General features: G+C 38.0%; 1 protein-coding gene across 1 annotated transcript in view; it reads left to right on the top strand.

Annotated features, from left to right (window-relative positions):
• Window positions 1-18,483, top strand: part of Suclg2 (succinate-CoA ligase GDP-forming subunit beta) — a 243,642-nt gene that overhangs the window by 23,845 nt on the left and 201,314 nt on the right. The window contains exon 2 of the mRNA XM_019205106.2: window positions 13,738-13,879. Coding sequence (XP_019060651.1) covers window positions 13,798-13,879 — 82 coding nt within the window. The 5' untranslated portion in view covers window positions 13,738-13,797. The remainder of the gene's footprint in view (window positions 1-13,737; window positions 13,880-18,483) is intronic.

The following is an 18,483-nucleotide window of genomic DNA, read 5'->3' as shown; positions in this document are numbered from 1 at the left end:
CAGAATTTAAGCCCTAAGATTGTAATGTCTCCTAATAATGGAGATTTTCACAATGGAAACCTGCAAATAGGTGCACCCTACCATATCGTCATTTTTCCTTTTTAGGAAAAAGGTCTAAGATTTGGTTTGTTTGTTGCAAGAATAAAATGTCTTTCTTAACATAAGTAGTGGACTACAGACCTCAGAGATGCCAATTATTATTCTGCACAGAGAATGTTAAAAGTGAGCATTCTGATGATCTCAGGAATTCTCCTGCAAAGGCCGCACATTTACTCCTCACCATGCCATTTCTTGGCATGTTGGTGTGACAGGTGAACCTGAGATTGAGTTAGCTCAGTCACTCATAATTGCTGGTACAAAGCCACTGTGAGAAGTCTGTTGCTCTCCAGTAAATCCTATTAACCTGAAATGAATCCTAAACTGTTAAGCATTATTAGATTGTTAGGAACATGAGTGGCTTGGCTGAAACGAAGTCTGTTCTTTGCAAACCTTCAACTGGATTTATTGGAAAGGACTTTGGGAAGTACTTTAATGAGGCCTAAGAAGTGGGGAAGCGAAGGGGATGGAGGAAGTTGGCAGGGCTGTGTGAAAGCTCTGTGTCTGATGCACTGAGGTGACTCTTTCCCACCCGCTAACATGGTGACGTGCATGGAGGCTCTTTGGGTTTTCGTGTGTGGTTGTTTGTACCCTCCCAGGAAACCTTGAAGTTGGGTGTTGTGTTTTACTGATATCTCTGCTTCACTCACTGTCAGAAGCTCCTGTAGCTCTTCTCACCCTGGTGTTGTGTTTGAGCATTGTGGCTGAAGGTAAATATCCAGGATTTTTCCTTCTTTAAAGTATTAGAAATGATCTGCTCTGATGGCATGTGTAAATATGTAAAATGATTCACTGTTCAGCTGAGCAATTAATGGCCCCAGAACTAGATATTTTTTCCTCTCTCTTTAAATATTTAGGGATGAACCAATGACTTATTACTGTACTATTACTATTGTAATGTTTAGAATTTCTTTTATATGGTACTGGAATTTGAATCCAGGGCCTTTGTACAGAGGTAGATCCCCAGCCCTTTTTTATTTTGACAGGGTCCCGCTAAGTTAGACTCAAACTAGCCCCCCAAAGCTAGACTCAAAATTGTGATCCTCCTGCCTCAGCCTCTCTGTGTGCTGTGATTATAGGCAGGCACCACCGTGCCCAGCTTTAATTTCAGATAAAGGTGATTGTTGGAGACACACTTGAGGAAAATGGTGAAAATAGTGTATCTGTTTTTCAAATGATATAAAACACCTACCTAAGTTTCAGGAAATCTCTCAGAGTTATTCATTCATCTTAGAAATAAGCAGAAATTAGTATTTTATGAACATGGACTGACATAAGACCAAGCTATTTGGCCCAAACTTCTAGATAATCCCTGGAAGAAGAAGATTATCCTTCCCTTCTTCAGGGGGTCATGAGTTCCACAGAGACATAGCGTTGGCAGCTGAAGAGGGCTCCTGGTTTATAGGACTGGGTGCTCACAATAGCTTGTTGAGGGCGGACTAGCTGGGAAGAACATGCTCCATCACCCTGTGGCTGTAGGTGCTCAAATTTACCAGGGACTGGTAGCGGATCGTGAGCTCAGGTTTCTTTCTGATCTTAAAAAGTTTCTCAGAAGTAATTACAAAGATTGTTAATCTTATTAAGATAATTAGAGGAGAAAGAAAATGACAGAGAAAATGGTAGCAAAATTCATCCTCTTGGAGGTCTGGTATCCAGACTTTGGAAGATAATATGTTGAAGAAAAAAAGAGAAGCAGATCTCTGGTAAGCAGGGAGGTGCTGACAAGAATAATTAGACACTACCAAGAAGGTAGGAAGAGGTCTGCAACACAGAGAAAATAAGGAAACAGTTTGGACTCTCTCCCTGGCTCATGTAGCAGTTAGAGAAAAGCAAGCAATTACTTACAAAGGTAATTATTTTTACTATTATTATTTCAACATGGTATCTTTTAAATTGTTGCAGGGCTTGTGTGTTTTCCTTGGAAAGGAACTTAAATCACTGCAAAAAGATGGAGCTACTGCAGGGTGATTTACCTGTTGCCTGCTGGGATTAATAGTAAATAATGAAGAACTTTATAAGATCAAAGATCCAGCAGCTCTGATGTGGTAAAAAGATGTATGGGAATGTGAATAACTAAGTACTGTATAATGCAGTGACCAGTTTGGGCAAAAACTCCAAGGTTTGTTTCTATAGAAATGCTGCTCTTTTTTTTTTTTTTGACTGGCAAGTATGTAACCCCCACCCCCCATTCTTGTGAAATAACATTGTCATGTGTCTTTCTAGTAGTAGATTTCTTTTTCTCTTAAACCCACATCCAATCCACATGTAACCTTTTTTTTTATTACCAAACTGTATCCAAGATCCCTTCACTTTTCTCTGTCCCTGCTATTACTACCCATTTCTACAGTCTGGCTGAAGAGTTAGCCAGCTGGTCTACTAGGCAACCCTGGTCATGCAAATAAGGCTTCATTGAAAGGCAGCTGTGCCCACTTATTTGCATATTACTTGTGACTATCTTGGGGCCACAGAGATACTCTATTTTTTTTTTTTTTAGTTATACTATTTTTTAATTAATTTTATTGGTAAATTTAATGTATACAATGTAATGACATTAATTGTTGAAAATCTGTACCTTTACATAATCATCCTTTGTTCTTATTTTTTTCCCCATTCCCCTGCCTTCCCTTCAACTCCTCCGGCCTCTATATATAAAAGTTGCTAGGCCTGGTGTGGTTTAACATGGTTTTCTCTTAAGTGGCTTCAATCTCTGAACAGAAGGCAAAGTGACTTTTCCAAAATCTAATTTTGATCTCATTTTCCTGCTTACAACTCAGAGTGAAGACAGTATATACTACATCCTCAGCCTACAAGCTCACCTTTTCCTGCTTATCTCTTACCATCCCTTTTTAAATTTCTGGGCATCCCAGACCCTTCCTGCCTTGGAACCTTGGGACATACTGGCCTGTCATTCTGCCACGCTTCTCATCAGAGCATCTTTACGTGTCTGCCTCCTTTCTGTCCTCAGGTCTCTGCATAGAGGTCCTCCCTGTCTCTCTAATTACTCTAGTCATTTAGGTGTTCACGTCTTTCTTCTCTGCCTCCCCTCATGGAGCACAGACTTTGTGATGACCAATAACTTGTCTGTGTTTACTAATAGGTGTAGCCACCACATTCGAGATGCACAGCGGAGACTTAAAAGACTGAACCAAGTATGGGTTCTGCTCATTTCCTTAGAAGGAGTTTTTCTTCATTTCTGTTGCTATAGCACATGTTACACTAGGTAATTTATAAGGAAAAGACATTTATTTCTTACTGTTCTGGAGGCTGGGAAGCTCAAGGTCAAGGGACTTTCTCTGCTGGTGAGGACATTCTTGTTAGGTGGGAACTCTTACAGAGTCCTGAGGTAGCACAAGGCTTCACATGGCGAGACTAGCATATCCAGGAGACAGACTTATGCTGGCTTTTAAGGAGACTCACTCTGGAGATAACCCATTAATCTGTTAATCCATGCATAGGTTAATTCATTTAGTAATTAATCACTTCTTAAAGGTCCCACTTAGTCCTACCTCTTAATAGCTCACAATAGGAATTAAACATCAACGTGATTTTCAGGGGGACCTTGAAAGCATAGCAGTGTTAAACGCTAGTATGTGTTTATGCAGCCTTAATTTGTTTTCTTCATCTACAAATCAGTCATGCCCACTTCTGTTCACAATGTGAAATTTAGGTGATTTTCTTCTTTGGCATGATAGAGCCTGCACACCCTTCTAGTAGGGGACAGGCAGGCATCATTTTGAAAGGAGCCTTTTATGTATTTGTTTCTGCTGTTGTGCTAATATGCTAATATTTATCACAGTTGTATTTTTTCCCTCCCTTCCTTTTGTTTATTTGGGGGGAGGGTACTGGGCAGGCAGTGGCACCACTGAGCTAAATTCCCCCCTTTTTCCCTCCTTTTCTTGCTGCTAGCAGAACAGTAGCATGATGTTGGGGAGCAAACTCTCCTTTGGGCATTTGTCCTGAGTACAGAGAGTTTTACATTTCTATGCTGCATTTAAACTCCCCCCCCCCGCCACAGTATATATTGCTTTTCTACTGGACCCAAAATAAAATGAACAAGATAATACTTTTGAGAATCTTAATTCTTTTGGTTTGGCGAAACCCATCTAGTAACCTCTCTTTCATTCAGAGCTCCCAGTTTGCCCCCATACCTCAGATAGGTTATAGCTTTGTGCCTTCCTGCAGTGAAATCTGTAAACCAGACCCTCTTTCTCCTCCCAGTCTTTGGGTTTCACGACTGAGGACCCACTTTTGTGCACCAGGATGCATTTACCATCAGTTTCACTGAAGCATATTCTGCTGCTAACCAGCCTCTTTACCCTGAGCAGATGAGCTTCCCTGAGTCTTATTTTGTTCTTCTGTAAAATGGACTTCTTTTTTTTTTTTTTTTCAAATGGACTTTTGCTAGTGTTTATTCTTGTAGGAAAATTAAATGAGGTTATATTCAAGTGCACAGCTCAATTTCTGAAATTTCAAGGTATCAGGAATGTTCTCTAATGTTTGATCAGTTTAAAAGTTCAAGACCACTGGCTAATCCCAAGAACAGTTACTTATAAAATGAGAATATTCTGTGGTCCAATTTCTGAATAGACCAAAAGCTCAACTTTCAGTTCCCTAATGGTTGGACATATTATTTTATTTTATTATGCTGTGAAACAGATGCTATCTGCCTTACTACTTGAGGGCCTTAGACTGGGAGGCTTGATGCCATCACAGATATACATTAAGTACAGCAATGTTGCTTATTAAGTACAGACTGTTGCTCTGGTTCTAGTCTAATTTCCTTTAAAGAAGAGCTCAAAGATGTATACTCTTAACTTTAAAGTACTTTTCTTCCTTAGTCATCTATTCTAATCAAATTTCACATCCCATTAACACTCTTTTCATGTACCATATCATCAATATTATTGTTCCCAATTTGTTAGCTGCTTTATTTCCCAAGCTTTAAAATGGAAAACAGTATTTTTAGGTTAGAAGTTAACAGTGTATGTTTTGCCTGTGGTAATTAGAGGTCTTTTTTTATTGTCAACAGGTATCGGTTGTAATCATGGAAGGGCCATGAATTTTAGGCAGGGAACTTAGATTCAAATCTTAACTTTCACTTAAACACCAGAGTGGCCTAGACAAGTTAACTATTTTGACTTTAAAACAGCCTCTTCTGTGACATAGGAAAATCTGAACTTAAATGAGATGAAAGGTGAATTTCCTCAGCACAAGAAACACATTTTAAGATGCTTACCTATCATGAGGTTTTTCTGGTTCTTCCTGTTGTATATTACTGTTCTCTTTTTGTGATTGTCAGTGACTCAGGTTTTCACAATTAGAGTTTAAAAATACCTCCTCAAAAGCATTTAAAATGAACAGCACTGTAATGTGGGCATTTCTCTTTTTCATCATTTATATATTCACCTACGATTTTTATTGTGATTCTAGAGAGTGTCCACTTGTTGCACTTTTCTCCTCTGTCATATTTCTGCATTAAATAATAGTAGCTAACATTTTCTTAGCACTGTACTTACCGTGGGCACCATTAACACTGATTGATTTGTATATATTAATGTAATCCTCACAACCACCTATGAGGATAAGCCTCTTAGTACTACTCATTTTATAAATGAGGACATTCACGTTAGCTGCCATTTCTCTTGTCCATAGGGTAGGTAGGATTCTTCTGTACTCCTGCTGGAGTTTAAGAACTTAGCCACAGGGGCTAATTAATTGGTTGACTAATTTGCTTACAGCATAGATAACCTGAATATGGGGAGCGGTTAAGAATGCTACAGTTCTAGGGCCGGGGATTTGGCTCAGTGGTTCCGGTGCCTGCCTCGCAAGTACAAGGATCTGAGTTCAATTCCTCGTACCAAAAACAAACAAACAAACAAAAAAAAAGAGTGCTACAGTTCTAGAGAAGAGGGTTGATTTCTTTGCAAAGGTGACATGAGATGAAGACCCTGAGCTTTAGCCCAAACATAGAGTAAAAATATTAGTGTTGGTACCATGCCTCACTTTTTCTTCTCAGTGTGATGTTTTATTTTCCCTTTGTAGGCTTGGGCTTCTAATCACCATGGTTGCTTTTCTACTTCTTAGAATGTTTTCATGCTGCAGGAGAAATTAGCATGCTGGCATTGTCACATTAAACCCTGAACGGAAATGTGTTCTTACAGTCAGTATTGCGCTAAATCTCTTTTACAGGACAGCACAGTTAAGGTAGCTTCTTCATCAGAGCCTGTTTTAAGCAAGCAGGTCTTTTATGACATTCACACTGAGACACATTGAGTTATACCTGTCTTTTCACCAGCGTTTTACTTGAGGCCTGGTATCTCCTAGGAAATGGAACCAAGGTAGCTTTATAGCTGCTATTTGCATACAGAACAGTGTGGCAGAAACTAAAGTATTTCAGACACATACTAACTTTTGGCCTGCTACAGCCCATTGAGCATCTGCTTTCCTTAGGTGCCTGTAATGAGAGGGAAATATATTTTCCTCCGAGTTTACAGCTAATTCCTTGTTTGTATTCCAGTATCATCATTGCTGTTGAGAACTTGAATTGAGGTTTAAGAGCCTCTTCATATCTAACAGCAGGAGATTCTATGAGAGGTGGTAGTTACATGTAACAGACAGCATAGCTTTTGCTCTTCTACCTTCGTTTCATCCTGCATTTGAAGACCCCCTACTAAGTTTAAGGGTACAGTCCCTTTTTTTCCCCAGACAAGTTAAGACTGAAGGCTACACAGTGAGTGACAAACCTAGGTTTAAATACTTCCTGTCAAGCTTAGTTTTAAGTAGATTGCATTTCCTTTTACAAAGTCATAAGTGAATTCATTAATAATAAATGATTGAAAAAATTAAAAATTATAGATTAAAAATTTTTTCACCACCACCTTGTCGTTCTCTCCCCATGTTTCCTGGATTAGTTTGGTGAACATCATCTCTAGACTTATGATATATGTATTTATGCATATATCTGTCCTTCAAAGAGAGAGTATTGCTTTGTTTGTGGACATGTGTCTAAGTTATAAATGTTATTCTGTACATATTCTGTAACATGCTGATTTTCTTTAGTAAGTCTGACTTCTTTTAGTACTGTGCTTAGAGAATAACCAGTGTTAGCTTATTCAGACTTAAGTTACTTCCAAGGATTTGTTTTTCATTCATGTAAATTTTGGTTAGATGACCCCAAGGCAGCTGTTCTCCCTGTAGTAAGTCAGTGATCCAGGCAACTTTTGGCCTTGGCATTTTACCTTCTCCACATGTGGCTTCCAGGTCACTGCAGTCAACCAAAAAGGCTCTGGAAGGTTGTACATGGTCTTTAAAAGTTTTGTCACACTAGCTACAAGAGAACTGAGCGATGTAGGGAACACATGGGTAATAGGTTGTCACAGATATTTTAAATGCTTCATATACATATGTTCTTTGAATTAGAGTGGAGTTACATCCTTATAAACCTATCATAAGTTGGAATTATAAATCAGAAAGCATAGCTCAATGTAGTTTACTGTAAGCATGCTCAGAACACTTACATTAGCCTACATTTGAACAGATTCATCAAATACAGTCTATTTTATAAAATATCTCATGTAATATATAGACTACTGCACTGAAAGTAAAACAAAACAAAACAAAACAAAACAGTGTTTATGAGGGTGTTTTTCCACCATCATAAAGTTGAGAAATTGTTAAGTAGACCCATTATAATGCAGAGACCATATGGGCATTTGGATGATTTTCAGTTTTTACCCTTTACTGTGAATGCCATACAGAGGAATCTTAGTTCTGTCTCTGATACATTTTGTTTGGATAGACCTCAAGATGTGGACTTTCCAGGTAGAGGAAGTAGGTGTCAGTGCCGTTTTTTCATCCTGCAGGCAGCTGTGTCTGTTTCCATTTGGATGGGTGGTGTTGTGGATGCTACCAAACCTCCATTGCTTTTCCCCTCTCTAGTTGCATCTTCATTCCTTTTGGCTCAGTGTCTTCTCCTGTTTGTTTTTCTATTTCTTGATTTTTAATACATCTCGGCCCTATTATGCTGCCTTCAGGAGTGAGGCAGAACTTCAGTGGAGGGCAGGAAGAAGAAAAGAGGCAGTGCAGAGCAGGAGATGTGGTTCATAGATTCTCCTCCGGGGGGCGCCTGGCTCAATGACATCTCTTTCTATGATCCCTTTATTGATCCCCCGTCCCCCCGCCCTGTGGTGCTATTTCTGTAGTCTCTGCACCTCTAATTTTAAAACCATGGGGCGAAGAATGATTTCTCAGTCGTGTCGTATTTTTCTTTTTCTGTGTAGCTGTCTAATTTTGTCCTTTGAGTTTTCTTGCCTGCTTAGTCATTGTCTTTTTATCTCTTGGTTCTCTTTGTCTTTCCCCTCATTTTTCATTCTTTTTCTTCTGCCTCTGCTCCTTCATTCCCATAGACCCTTAAATCTTTATGTGCTGCTTTTCTTTTAAGTTGTATTTTTCCCTTCCCCTCCTTGCTTAGAAATGCTTGGTCTGTCAAAGAAAGCAGCAGGGAGAGTGCAAGGGTCATTGTGCAAACCCAGAGGGAGCTAATCCTACCTCCCCCACCCTCTAGTTTTGAGAACGTGACACAGTTCTTAAGATGGACACTTTGCTAGAAGCCATATCAAAGGACAGAAAGTAGGAAACTGTCAGGTTTAGGTCTGACTTTGTCTCCTTATAGGAGCCTCAGGCAAGCCGCTTCTCTGTTAAGGTTTCTAATTGTAAGAGGAAGTTGGATCCCAGTGGATCTTTTATACCTTGGAATCCAACTGTATGAAAGACGCCATTGGGAAACTTCTGTAGCATAGGATCCCAAAGTCCCCTTCCTAAAAATAGAGCCGCCATTCCCCTTCCTCTTAAGGCTCTCAAAGTGCTGTGTTAGTCATGGTCTAATCAGGACACTTTAGAGACTACATACGAGATTTTTAAGGAGAAGAAAATGAGTTGCAAAAGTTGTTGGAGCTGTTGGCAGCAAAGGGTCTGGGAAGGCATCGCAGATTGACAACTGCAGGCACCTGGTGTAAGTCCTAGGCGAGGAAGAAGGCGATGTTACCAAAGTCCAGGCCAGTGGGAAGAAGCAGCAATTGGGGTGGAGATGGAGGAAGCCAGTGTGACAGCATGAAGGCCGACGTGGAGTTCCAGAGGAGATGTAGTCACTGCTGGAAATGCTGTCCCGGTTGGAAAGACAGCATCAGAGTCTGGCATCTTACCACTGCTGACCCCTCTCAGGGTAGAAGATGGTTGCAAAGAAGTGTTGGGAATGGATCTGCCCTCAAGCCAGCAGATATTAGGGTGGATCCTTGCCTATTTTTACTTTCTGTAATTAACTGTGGTCCAAAACCACTAACTAGAAAATGCTAGAAATAATCATGTTTCAAATACTGTTTATTGCAATATATTATTATAATTATTGTTTTGTTATTATGGTTTTACTCTAATTTATAAATTAAACTTTATCTTAGGTACATCTATATAGGAAAAAAGAGTGATGTACAGAGTTTAATTTATTTGCAGTTTGAGGCTATTTATGGGAAGTCATAGACTGTATTCCCCTTTGGGGAAACTAACTGGCAGGAACAATCAAAAGGCACTAAATCCAATGATCTTTAAACTTCCTTTGAGCACTTATATCCCAGAGTTCACGGCTGACTTCAGAGGTTCCTCCTAGCTTCTCTTACTGTGAAGATACTGTTCCGGGGTCTTAACAGGTAGCTCTTCTTAGGAGTTCAAAGTTTCTTGTAACATTCTTGTATTTCTCAGGATAACACTTACTCATATCTCTATCTCCCTGTCTCCCATAGCCTGGAGGAGTTTTATTTTTCCTTATGTGTGCTGTGCTGACATTTCATGCAAGTTCTATTCCTGGCAGATTTTTAGTCTTTTGAAGACAGGGACATAATCTTACTCATTTTAACCTCAATTTATGTCACCAAGAGGCTTCTAGGAATGTGGAGCCAAAATGCACACACCAACGGTGTTAGACAGTTGATCAGTATCATTTGTCAAAGAACCTCTGTTTTTCTGGAGTCTGTGATCTTGGCCAACTGAATTAATACATTCACAACACAGCATACATGGGTGACTTTTACCACCCAGTGGGACTGTCCCATGCTACCTGATGGGAATGCCATACATGTGCCACTGGCTAGGTTATGCAATAGTAAAACCTCCAGAATCTCAGGGGCTAAAAATCCACAAAGGTTTATTTTCTCTACACATCTTTTTGGGCACTTGGGATGTTTCTGTTCTCCCTCAGGCTCCTAGCCTGCCATCTTGAATATGACATTCCCTTTGTGGGGGGGGACTTGGATTGGATGGGAATCATGGTGATTTAATGTTCACCTGGATATGTCACGTCATGTGTTCTCACAACTTTCTGGTTGAAACTAGTTATTTGGCCTCAGATAATTTTAGCTAAGGCAGAGGAAGATTGGGAATATTTATAGTTTTGCACTAATGACAGGTACAGAGAAAGTAAGATTTGATTTTTCACAATTGTTTAACCATTAGGGGAATATTTGGACTAATGACACTAATTTGACTTTAAATGAGTGTTTAACCATCAGATAACATGAATGCTTAGTATACTGTCTAGTACAATTTATAGCAGATAGTTATTACTTTTAATATTTAGCAGTTTATGTTAGCTACATTTTCAGCATTCGTTTGTTTAGTAGATTGTTTCTCATCTTTTTTCTCCTCTCCTGAAAATGCAAAAGTAAATATAAGTTGTTCATTTCTGGACTTAACATAAATTCTTTATAAGTGGAGGTGATGTAATGAACTTTAGACTTAGTCAGTGACTGCATTCTTCCAAGTTGTGCGTTGAAAACCAATACATGATGATAGTATGAGAAAATTACTTTGTGAAGTTATAGTTTGGCTTTTCAGCACTGGCTCTGGAAGTGTACTCACTGTCTTGGTTTTCAGTTTGAGAACATTGAACTTTGAGCTGACTTTTTCATTTCAGTCAGTGTGGAAGCAGTCAATATGTATTACATGTCTATAAAGCTGATCACTAGATCAATTGCAATTAGTTTGCAGCAGATTGCATTACCATACCCAGAATTAATACTGAGAATACTCTGATGAAAAGGATTGACCATGATCACATTGTGGCTGTTTTTAGTGTCTCTCACATTTGCTTTGAAAACTATAATTTTTCCTTTGGTTGATGGCTGTATATTGGTTCATCAGCAGACTTAATCCGTTGCTTCTTCCCATTTGCTTTTTTAAATAGTCCCAGATAATGGCACATATGTAACATTTAATGTTTTCTTTCATTACAGTTTTATTAAATATCTTAAACTTGTATTTTTCTTGCACTGTTATATGGCAGGCTCTGAAGAGTATTAAGGCTGCTGAATGTTCATTTATGAAATTCTGTGTTTTTGTAACGTTCCATTAAGAATTTAAACATTTAAAGTAAGATTAACATAATATATAGTTGAGTAGTAATATATGATAAATGATGTGAGCCTTGCTTTTCTGGCAGCTTGTTTTTATCCCAGAATTGTTTACTTCTAAAGAACTATAGTCAACTTCATTATTAGAAACAGTATTACCAATATTTAGAAGGACCAGAAGAGGTATATTTAGCTTTGATCATGTCAAGATTGAATTTTTCACAAATACACATAAATCATATCTAGTTTCGACCTTAAGTACTAAGTTGTATTTTTGTATTTTTAGTGGTGGTTATTTTTTGGGAATGAAGAATGGTTTGCATCAGGGGATAAAAGTCAGGGTTTATTCACTTGGTCAACTAATATTTTATTTAGTATTTTCTATATGCCAAGTACCATTGTACTCTAATTCTTAAAGATACAAAAAAGTGTGTGACACACTCTGACATCCTATGCCCTTGAGTAGAGGGTAGTATTATGGTTCTAGTTGTAGGGTTCTGGAGCCTCTTTGAATCCCTCTTGTCAAAAAGAGCTCACTAGTATTATTGTAGCTTGGAGATTCCAGAAGAAAAATGACTTTTTTTTTTTTTTTTTTGGTAAAGGGAATTGAGCTCAGGACCTTTCACTTGCCAGGCAGGTGTGGTGCCACTGAGTTACATCCCCAGCCCAAGAAAATGACATTTTAAGCTTGCCTTGGAGGTTCTGAAAGCTAGTGTTTCAACTTTGAGACTTAATGCAGGGTGGTCTGCCTGATTCTACCTTAGGCATCTCCCAAGGCCATGACAGAAGTTTCTAGGGCCTGTATTGTGGGATTTTCACATTCTGGCCAGTCTTAGGATCCACTCTGGCGATTTTTTTTTTTTTTTAGTTTGCATTAATGGTGTTATCTTCCAACTTTTTGAAAGTTTCTGGAAAGAAGTATAGTTAAGTGTATTCATTTTTCCTCCTGTGATTTTTATTTATTTAGTTTTTTGGTACCAGCCATCGAACTCAGGTCGTTGTGCTTGTGAGACAGGCGAACCACTGAGCTAAATCCCTGGCCCTTCCTGTGATTTTTTTTTTTTCATTTACAAATAGGGTTTATAGATTTGATAAGGAATGCTATGCTATTGGAACCAGGATTTATCTGTTTGTTATTCTGTGTTTTGGCTGTGTTCTTTCATTGTCTATTATAAACTAATTGATAGTGCATATTATAAAACGATTTCAACTTGAAACTTAAGCAAGACTATTGTAATGCACTTGTTGCTGTATAGTAACTAGTTTAATTAATAGAGTATATTGTTGTACTCAGCATTGGTAAATTAAAGAGATAATCTTATTAAAATCAAAATGACTGTATCTAGGCTCCATCAAAAACTAAGAACTAGTTTCTGGCCCAGTGATCTTGAGAGTTAAAAAGGTTTTCCTCAGCCATCTGGTGGCACCTGATTATATGTAATCTTATGTGTTCAGTAAGTCGAGGCAGGAGGACTGTGGGTTTGGGGCCAGGTTGGGCAATTTAGCAAGACCCTGCTTTAAAATAAAATTTAGAAGGCTGGGAATGTAGCTCAGTGGTAGAGAGTTTGCTCACATGCAAGCGGCACTGGGTTCAATCCTCAGCACCAAAAAAATAAAAATAAATAAATAAATAAAGGAATGGAAAGAAAAATTCCTGAGGTACTTTCTAATGGTTAATGATGTGCATGCAATTACTAAAGAAATAATATGTGTATGACTATTTGGGGTGTGAGTGGTGCATGTCACGGAGGCATAGGCTATAGATCGTAAAGTGATGGTGAACCTTTTAGAGCTTTCAGTGATAACAGACAACTCGCTGCAGCACTCGTGCCATAGATTCACCACCGTGGTGATAGGACTTTTAATAACTTTTAAAAGTAATTTATAAATACTTCCAGACTCACAGAAAGTTGCAGAAGAATCCATGTATCCGTTGCCCAGCTTCCCCTTGCTTTGCCATCTTATATAATTGTACAATGGCAAAAGAAGGAAACTTGCATGGGTTTGTTCCTATTAACTAGATCATAGATCTCATTCCATCATTACCATTTTTTAAAAATTGCATGTATTTGTATATGTGGTTGTTTTGAACACTTGATTAAAAATAATCATGAAAAATTTGCCTAGATACATTTTTGTTTTCCTAATTCCTCTTTGATGGTGCCCGTAAGACTAGCCTTACAGAGTGACTGTTATTTTTCTTGTTATTAATTTTTGTTGTACATCTCCCCCTCAATTTCTCTAGGCAGTTCAGTGCCCCTCCAGAAGATGGCTCAACCTGCAGGAATACCAGAGCAAGAAACTGATGTCTGACAACGGAGTTAGAGTTCAGAGATTCTTTGTAGCAAACACTGCAAATGAAGCTCTGGAGGCTGCTAAGAGACTAAGTAAGTGAAGTCACGACAAGTGAAGGGAATGTGCTTGCTCAAATGAGTGCGTTCATAGGCAGTGGTTTCCTACTACTGTAGTTTAGTTCTTCTGTTGGGGATTATACCAGTGGGGATAGATTCAGGGGAGAACTTGGAATATGCAAAAAAAAAAAGAGTTGAAGATTCTTTCACGAGGTAGCAGTACATGGATGTCACTCCACGGTAATGTCTCTGAGTTTTCAGCCTCCATTCACCCACTTCTCTTGGCTCTGGTTAGTGGCTGTAAGAAACAGGAATGAGGGTATAGAGAATCCACTGGGGCAGGTCAGGCATAGTGATTGACACCCTTTCTTAAGCTTCTCAGAAGCAGAGAGGAGTTCCTGTGACTGGAGGAGAGCAAGAACGACATATATTTTAAAGTCAAAATGATTCTGGTTCACTGTTTGTTTTTTTCCTCCCTTTATCAGATCTGTAACTTTGTATAAGGCTCTTCTTTTCTTATCTATGGACCAAAGCTAATACCATTTCTCTCCCAGTGCTGCTGTGACACTTTCAAGGAAACTGTACATCGTGACAGTAGAAATTATAGTTAATATCTCTAGATATAGACTGAGACATGAAGAATTAAGCTTGTTGTCTGCTTTTCTTATTGTCATCCTGGACCATCAGTGTCCAATAGAAAAAGAATATGAGCCACAAACATATTTTTTAAAATTTCTGGTAATCGTATTAAGAAAAACAAAAAGAAATAGGTGAAAGTAACTTTAATAATACATTTCACCTTTTATTAGTAGGACATGTTTTGCTGTTATTTTCACAAATTTGATTAGTATTTTGAACCTGTAACAATCTTATTGCTTACTAGTCACATTGCGGGTGCACAAGAGTCACTGATGGTAAGTGACTGCAGTATTGGATGGTGTAGGTCTGGGCCACAGAAGGATTTTCATTTGCATTCTTCTGCAGCCTCAGAGAGTAGTTGTTTACTACCAGAAATAAAGAATAGAGGATTTGTAGTCATTTGTAGTTTTCAGATGGCCAAATATAGAGGTGGAGAACAACTTAGATTTTAAAAAATAGAAAATTGGTTTCATTTTCAAAAACTATCAAAATAGGTTTTTATGGTGAAACTCCAGTGACATTACTAAACCCGGGGAAGTGAACTGTAGCAGTATACCCAGTCCAGGCTAGTTAATCCAACCTTTGTATAAAAAGGGGTCATTTTTGTTTTATACTCCTGTGATTTGGGAATTGGGAAATGAGAGCCAAGAAATGTAAAGTTCAAGTTGGTCTCATTTCCCCCTTCATTTTCTTAAATGCAGTGAATCCCTAGTAGTATTCCAGGCCTAAGAGACCTCTTTTAAGGAAATTCTAGAAGCCAGCTAGCTGAGTGCTCCTGCAGTCCTACTGGCTTAAGAATGGCACAGCTAAATGATGTATTCTTTAGATTTCCATGGAGAAGTGGACTTACTGAACTAATTAGCTTCCTGGTCATTGGTTTATTAAAAAAAATATTATAGCATCACTTCATGGTTGGGATTGTGTTGCATGCTTTTAAAATAGCTTTTTCTCTGGAGGAATTAGCAATGTGGCATACAAATGCTGCAGCTGGAGCAAGGTAGGGGGTCTGAGAGTAAGCAAGTTTAGATAAAGGAAATTCAAATGAAACTGCAAAGAAACTTTTGAAACAGCTGATTTTTGTTAGTGGTAGTTTCAGGAAATTCAAACCGGATAAAAGGAATTGAAAATGATACAGAGATTGAGACTTAAAAGTGGATGAAAGATTTGAGAATGAGGCAGTTTGTGTGTGTGTGTGTGTGTATACAAATGCATTTTCGCCTGTGTACACCTGTGATGTCCCTTTAGGAGCGTAAGCAGTGGGGCCTTTTCTGTCATCCTGCTTAGAGTTAAACAGAAATTTAGAAAACTAATCTAGACATCTTGTTTGGTGAGTGAGTAAACTTTCCCATATTCAGTAGTAGCTTTGCCATTACAAGTTATCTTTTCGTTTCTGTTGTTGAATAGTTTTGATCTGAGAGGAAATTTATAGCATTGGAAAAGGAGATGCTATCAATTGTAGATGATTAGAAATGAAATGAATCAATAGTAAATATAAACGGAAGTGTGTGCATCACTGTTCCTGTGATCGCTTGGACAGAGCAAAGCAAGAAGGAGCTTCAGAGCTCATGGTGTTTATGTTCTTGCCGCTACAAGATTAATAAGAACCAAGAGCACAAATGGAGTTTTACCCAACAGATTTGAGTTGATTAAAGCTGAATGACACACACACATTTCCTGATTGTCCTGAAAATGGGATGTCTGCCTTATAACTGAGATATTATAACTGGGGAAATTATGTAGGATATTAATATACCTAACATGCTGTAGGTATTATTTAAAATACTGGTATCATTTCCTCAGGAACTTCTGTTTCCAGGTGGTTGGTTATTGTTGTGATTCAACTTCACAGACATGTCAGATACATAGGATGATCAGTATTGTGTTATGTATTAAAAGAGTTCATATTTTAAATGACTGAAATCTGATTTACCTTTGTATGTTTTCGTATCTTGATGTGTTTTGAAATAAAATGACATCTTATGAAATATTTTGAAAGTGAATGTTGTTCGCCATCCGTATGATTTCTACGTGGATTTTCTCACAGGTCTTTTTCTTTATGTCTGAACCCACATTCCTCTTTGCCTTTTGACTGTGTATATCTTTGGCTGTCCTTGTCCACATGGAATTTATCATCTCTTGGTTATCCCAGATCTTCTCTTTGATTTCTCCTTATGTACTTATGTAGTAGAGATCGCTCCCAATCATCTCTTAAGCCTCTCTGCCTGTTATCCTCAGTCAGTTGCCAGATCCTGCTGTTATTAATAGTGTTGTTTGTTTTATAGGCAAGGAAACAGGCAAGATAAGGTTAAAGTACTTGACAAAGTTGTGGAGCTGATAATCAGTAGAGATGGGATTTGATCCTAGCCAGATTAGATTTAATTTCTTCCTCTTCATTTTCCTCTTTGCTGACTTGATGCTGATATTCTTGGGAGATTGTTTTGTGTAGGTCAGCATTTTTAAGAAGGAAAATGCATATTAATAAAATTAGAAGATTTGATTAAAACTAGATGTGCCAGATTCCATGGTGCAATTTATAGAAACTGTAATCTGCAGATACTTTCTTAATGATTCATTGTGTTGTATCTCTTTGGGCAATAGAAGCCTTTGCTGTGTAGTTATGGAAAGCTTATTAATTTCAACATTTTTTTAATGGGTTGTGCAAAGCTTTTGTTTCTGAATACAGTTCATAATGATAAGATATGAGAGATCCTAATTTTCTTTCACTGAAAATGGACTTATATCTGATTGAGAGAGTAATTTTGATTTGGTGAATGAAGATTTTAATATGTGGATTATATTCATTTCTGCAGCAGCTTATCAGGGCCACTTTCTGTTATGAGGCTTTAAGGAAGGAATTGTTTCCCTTGCATGCAATTATTTTAGGAGGCTTATTAATAACATACTTCTCTTATGGATTAAAATTAATGAATACAGTCAACAGATAATTATAGAACACCTACTGTGTGAATCACTAATCTTTATATTGCCTTTTCAGTTCTTCTTAAAGATAAAAGTTGGATTGTGCCTCTGTAACTCAAAAGGCCTGTCTTGAAAAACTATTTGCATATAAACACATGAAACTTACCTCAGATCACTACCTTTCAGTTTTTGGAATCTTGACAATTTACTAATTATTTCCTTCATGTTGATAGGAGACTCTCAAATTTGATTAAGCAAGGAAAGATGCACTTCAAAACTGCTACAATTTGATTTTTTGCCAGCCAGGAAAGAAAATTGAAATGTGAATGGAGAAATTAATCTTCCGTAAGCTAATGACATGTACCCTAAAATGGAGATAAGGAGCTTTTATTGAACTTGGCTAGCGTGGCTTGCTTTCAGCTATAACATGTTTCCATTTATCAATATGATAACTTATTCTTTTCATTTTACATAATCATGTCCTAAAAACCTAGTGAATTACTTAACATCATTAAGGAATTGTACTGTATGTAAAAAGGGAACTGCTGCCAGTTCAGTGCTGACTGACATGAACTATTAATCCTGGAGGCAGTTAAATATATTGCCAGCCTCCTTGAGGTTATGTGGTGGTATGGTCATATGACATTATGTAGTTAGGCTCTTGAAAAAGATCTTATAATGTTTGTGTTGAGATGATGGCTATTTTTGTCATATGATGACAGGCAAGGATGACTTTGAATTTCTGTGAAGTAAATCTTCATTTTGCCAGCTGCCCATTATTTTGAATCAGGAGTCCGTAATACAGAGATGCTGCTCGGGCAATGGCATATGTGTTCCATCAGAGGTTGAACCAGGGGTCTGTTTTCTAGTAATGACAGTGGTGTCCTCACTAGACATATGGCTCGTGTGGTGGGATTGATTATGTTTCTGCTGCTGTTGGCCCTTTTGGTTCATTTTCTGAGCCAGATTGTCTGGCCTTTTTGGTGGTTATATGAGCTTCCCCATACCTTTTCTGTGATTTAGTTCATGATTGTTTTAGCTCTAATTAATTTCTGTTGCTTGCTGCTAAGAACCTTGACTCA

The sequence above is a fragment of the Fukomys damarensis genome, unplaced genomic scaffold (genome assembly GCF_012274545.1).
Source record: "Fukomys damarensis isolate Sample0158 unplaced genomic scaffold, DMR_v1.0_HiC HiC_scaffold_28, whole genome shotgun sequence".
NCBI lineage: Eukaryota > Metazoa > Chordata > Mammalia > Rodentia > Bathyergidae > Fukomys > Fukomys damarensis.
Note: the sequence above shows the minus strand (reverse complement) of the source record. Positions and strands in the feature narration are given on the sequence as shown.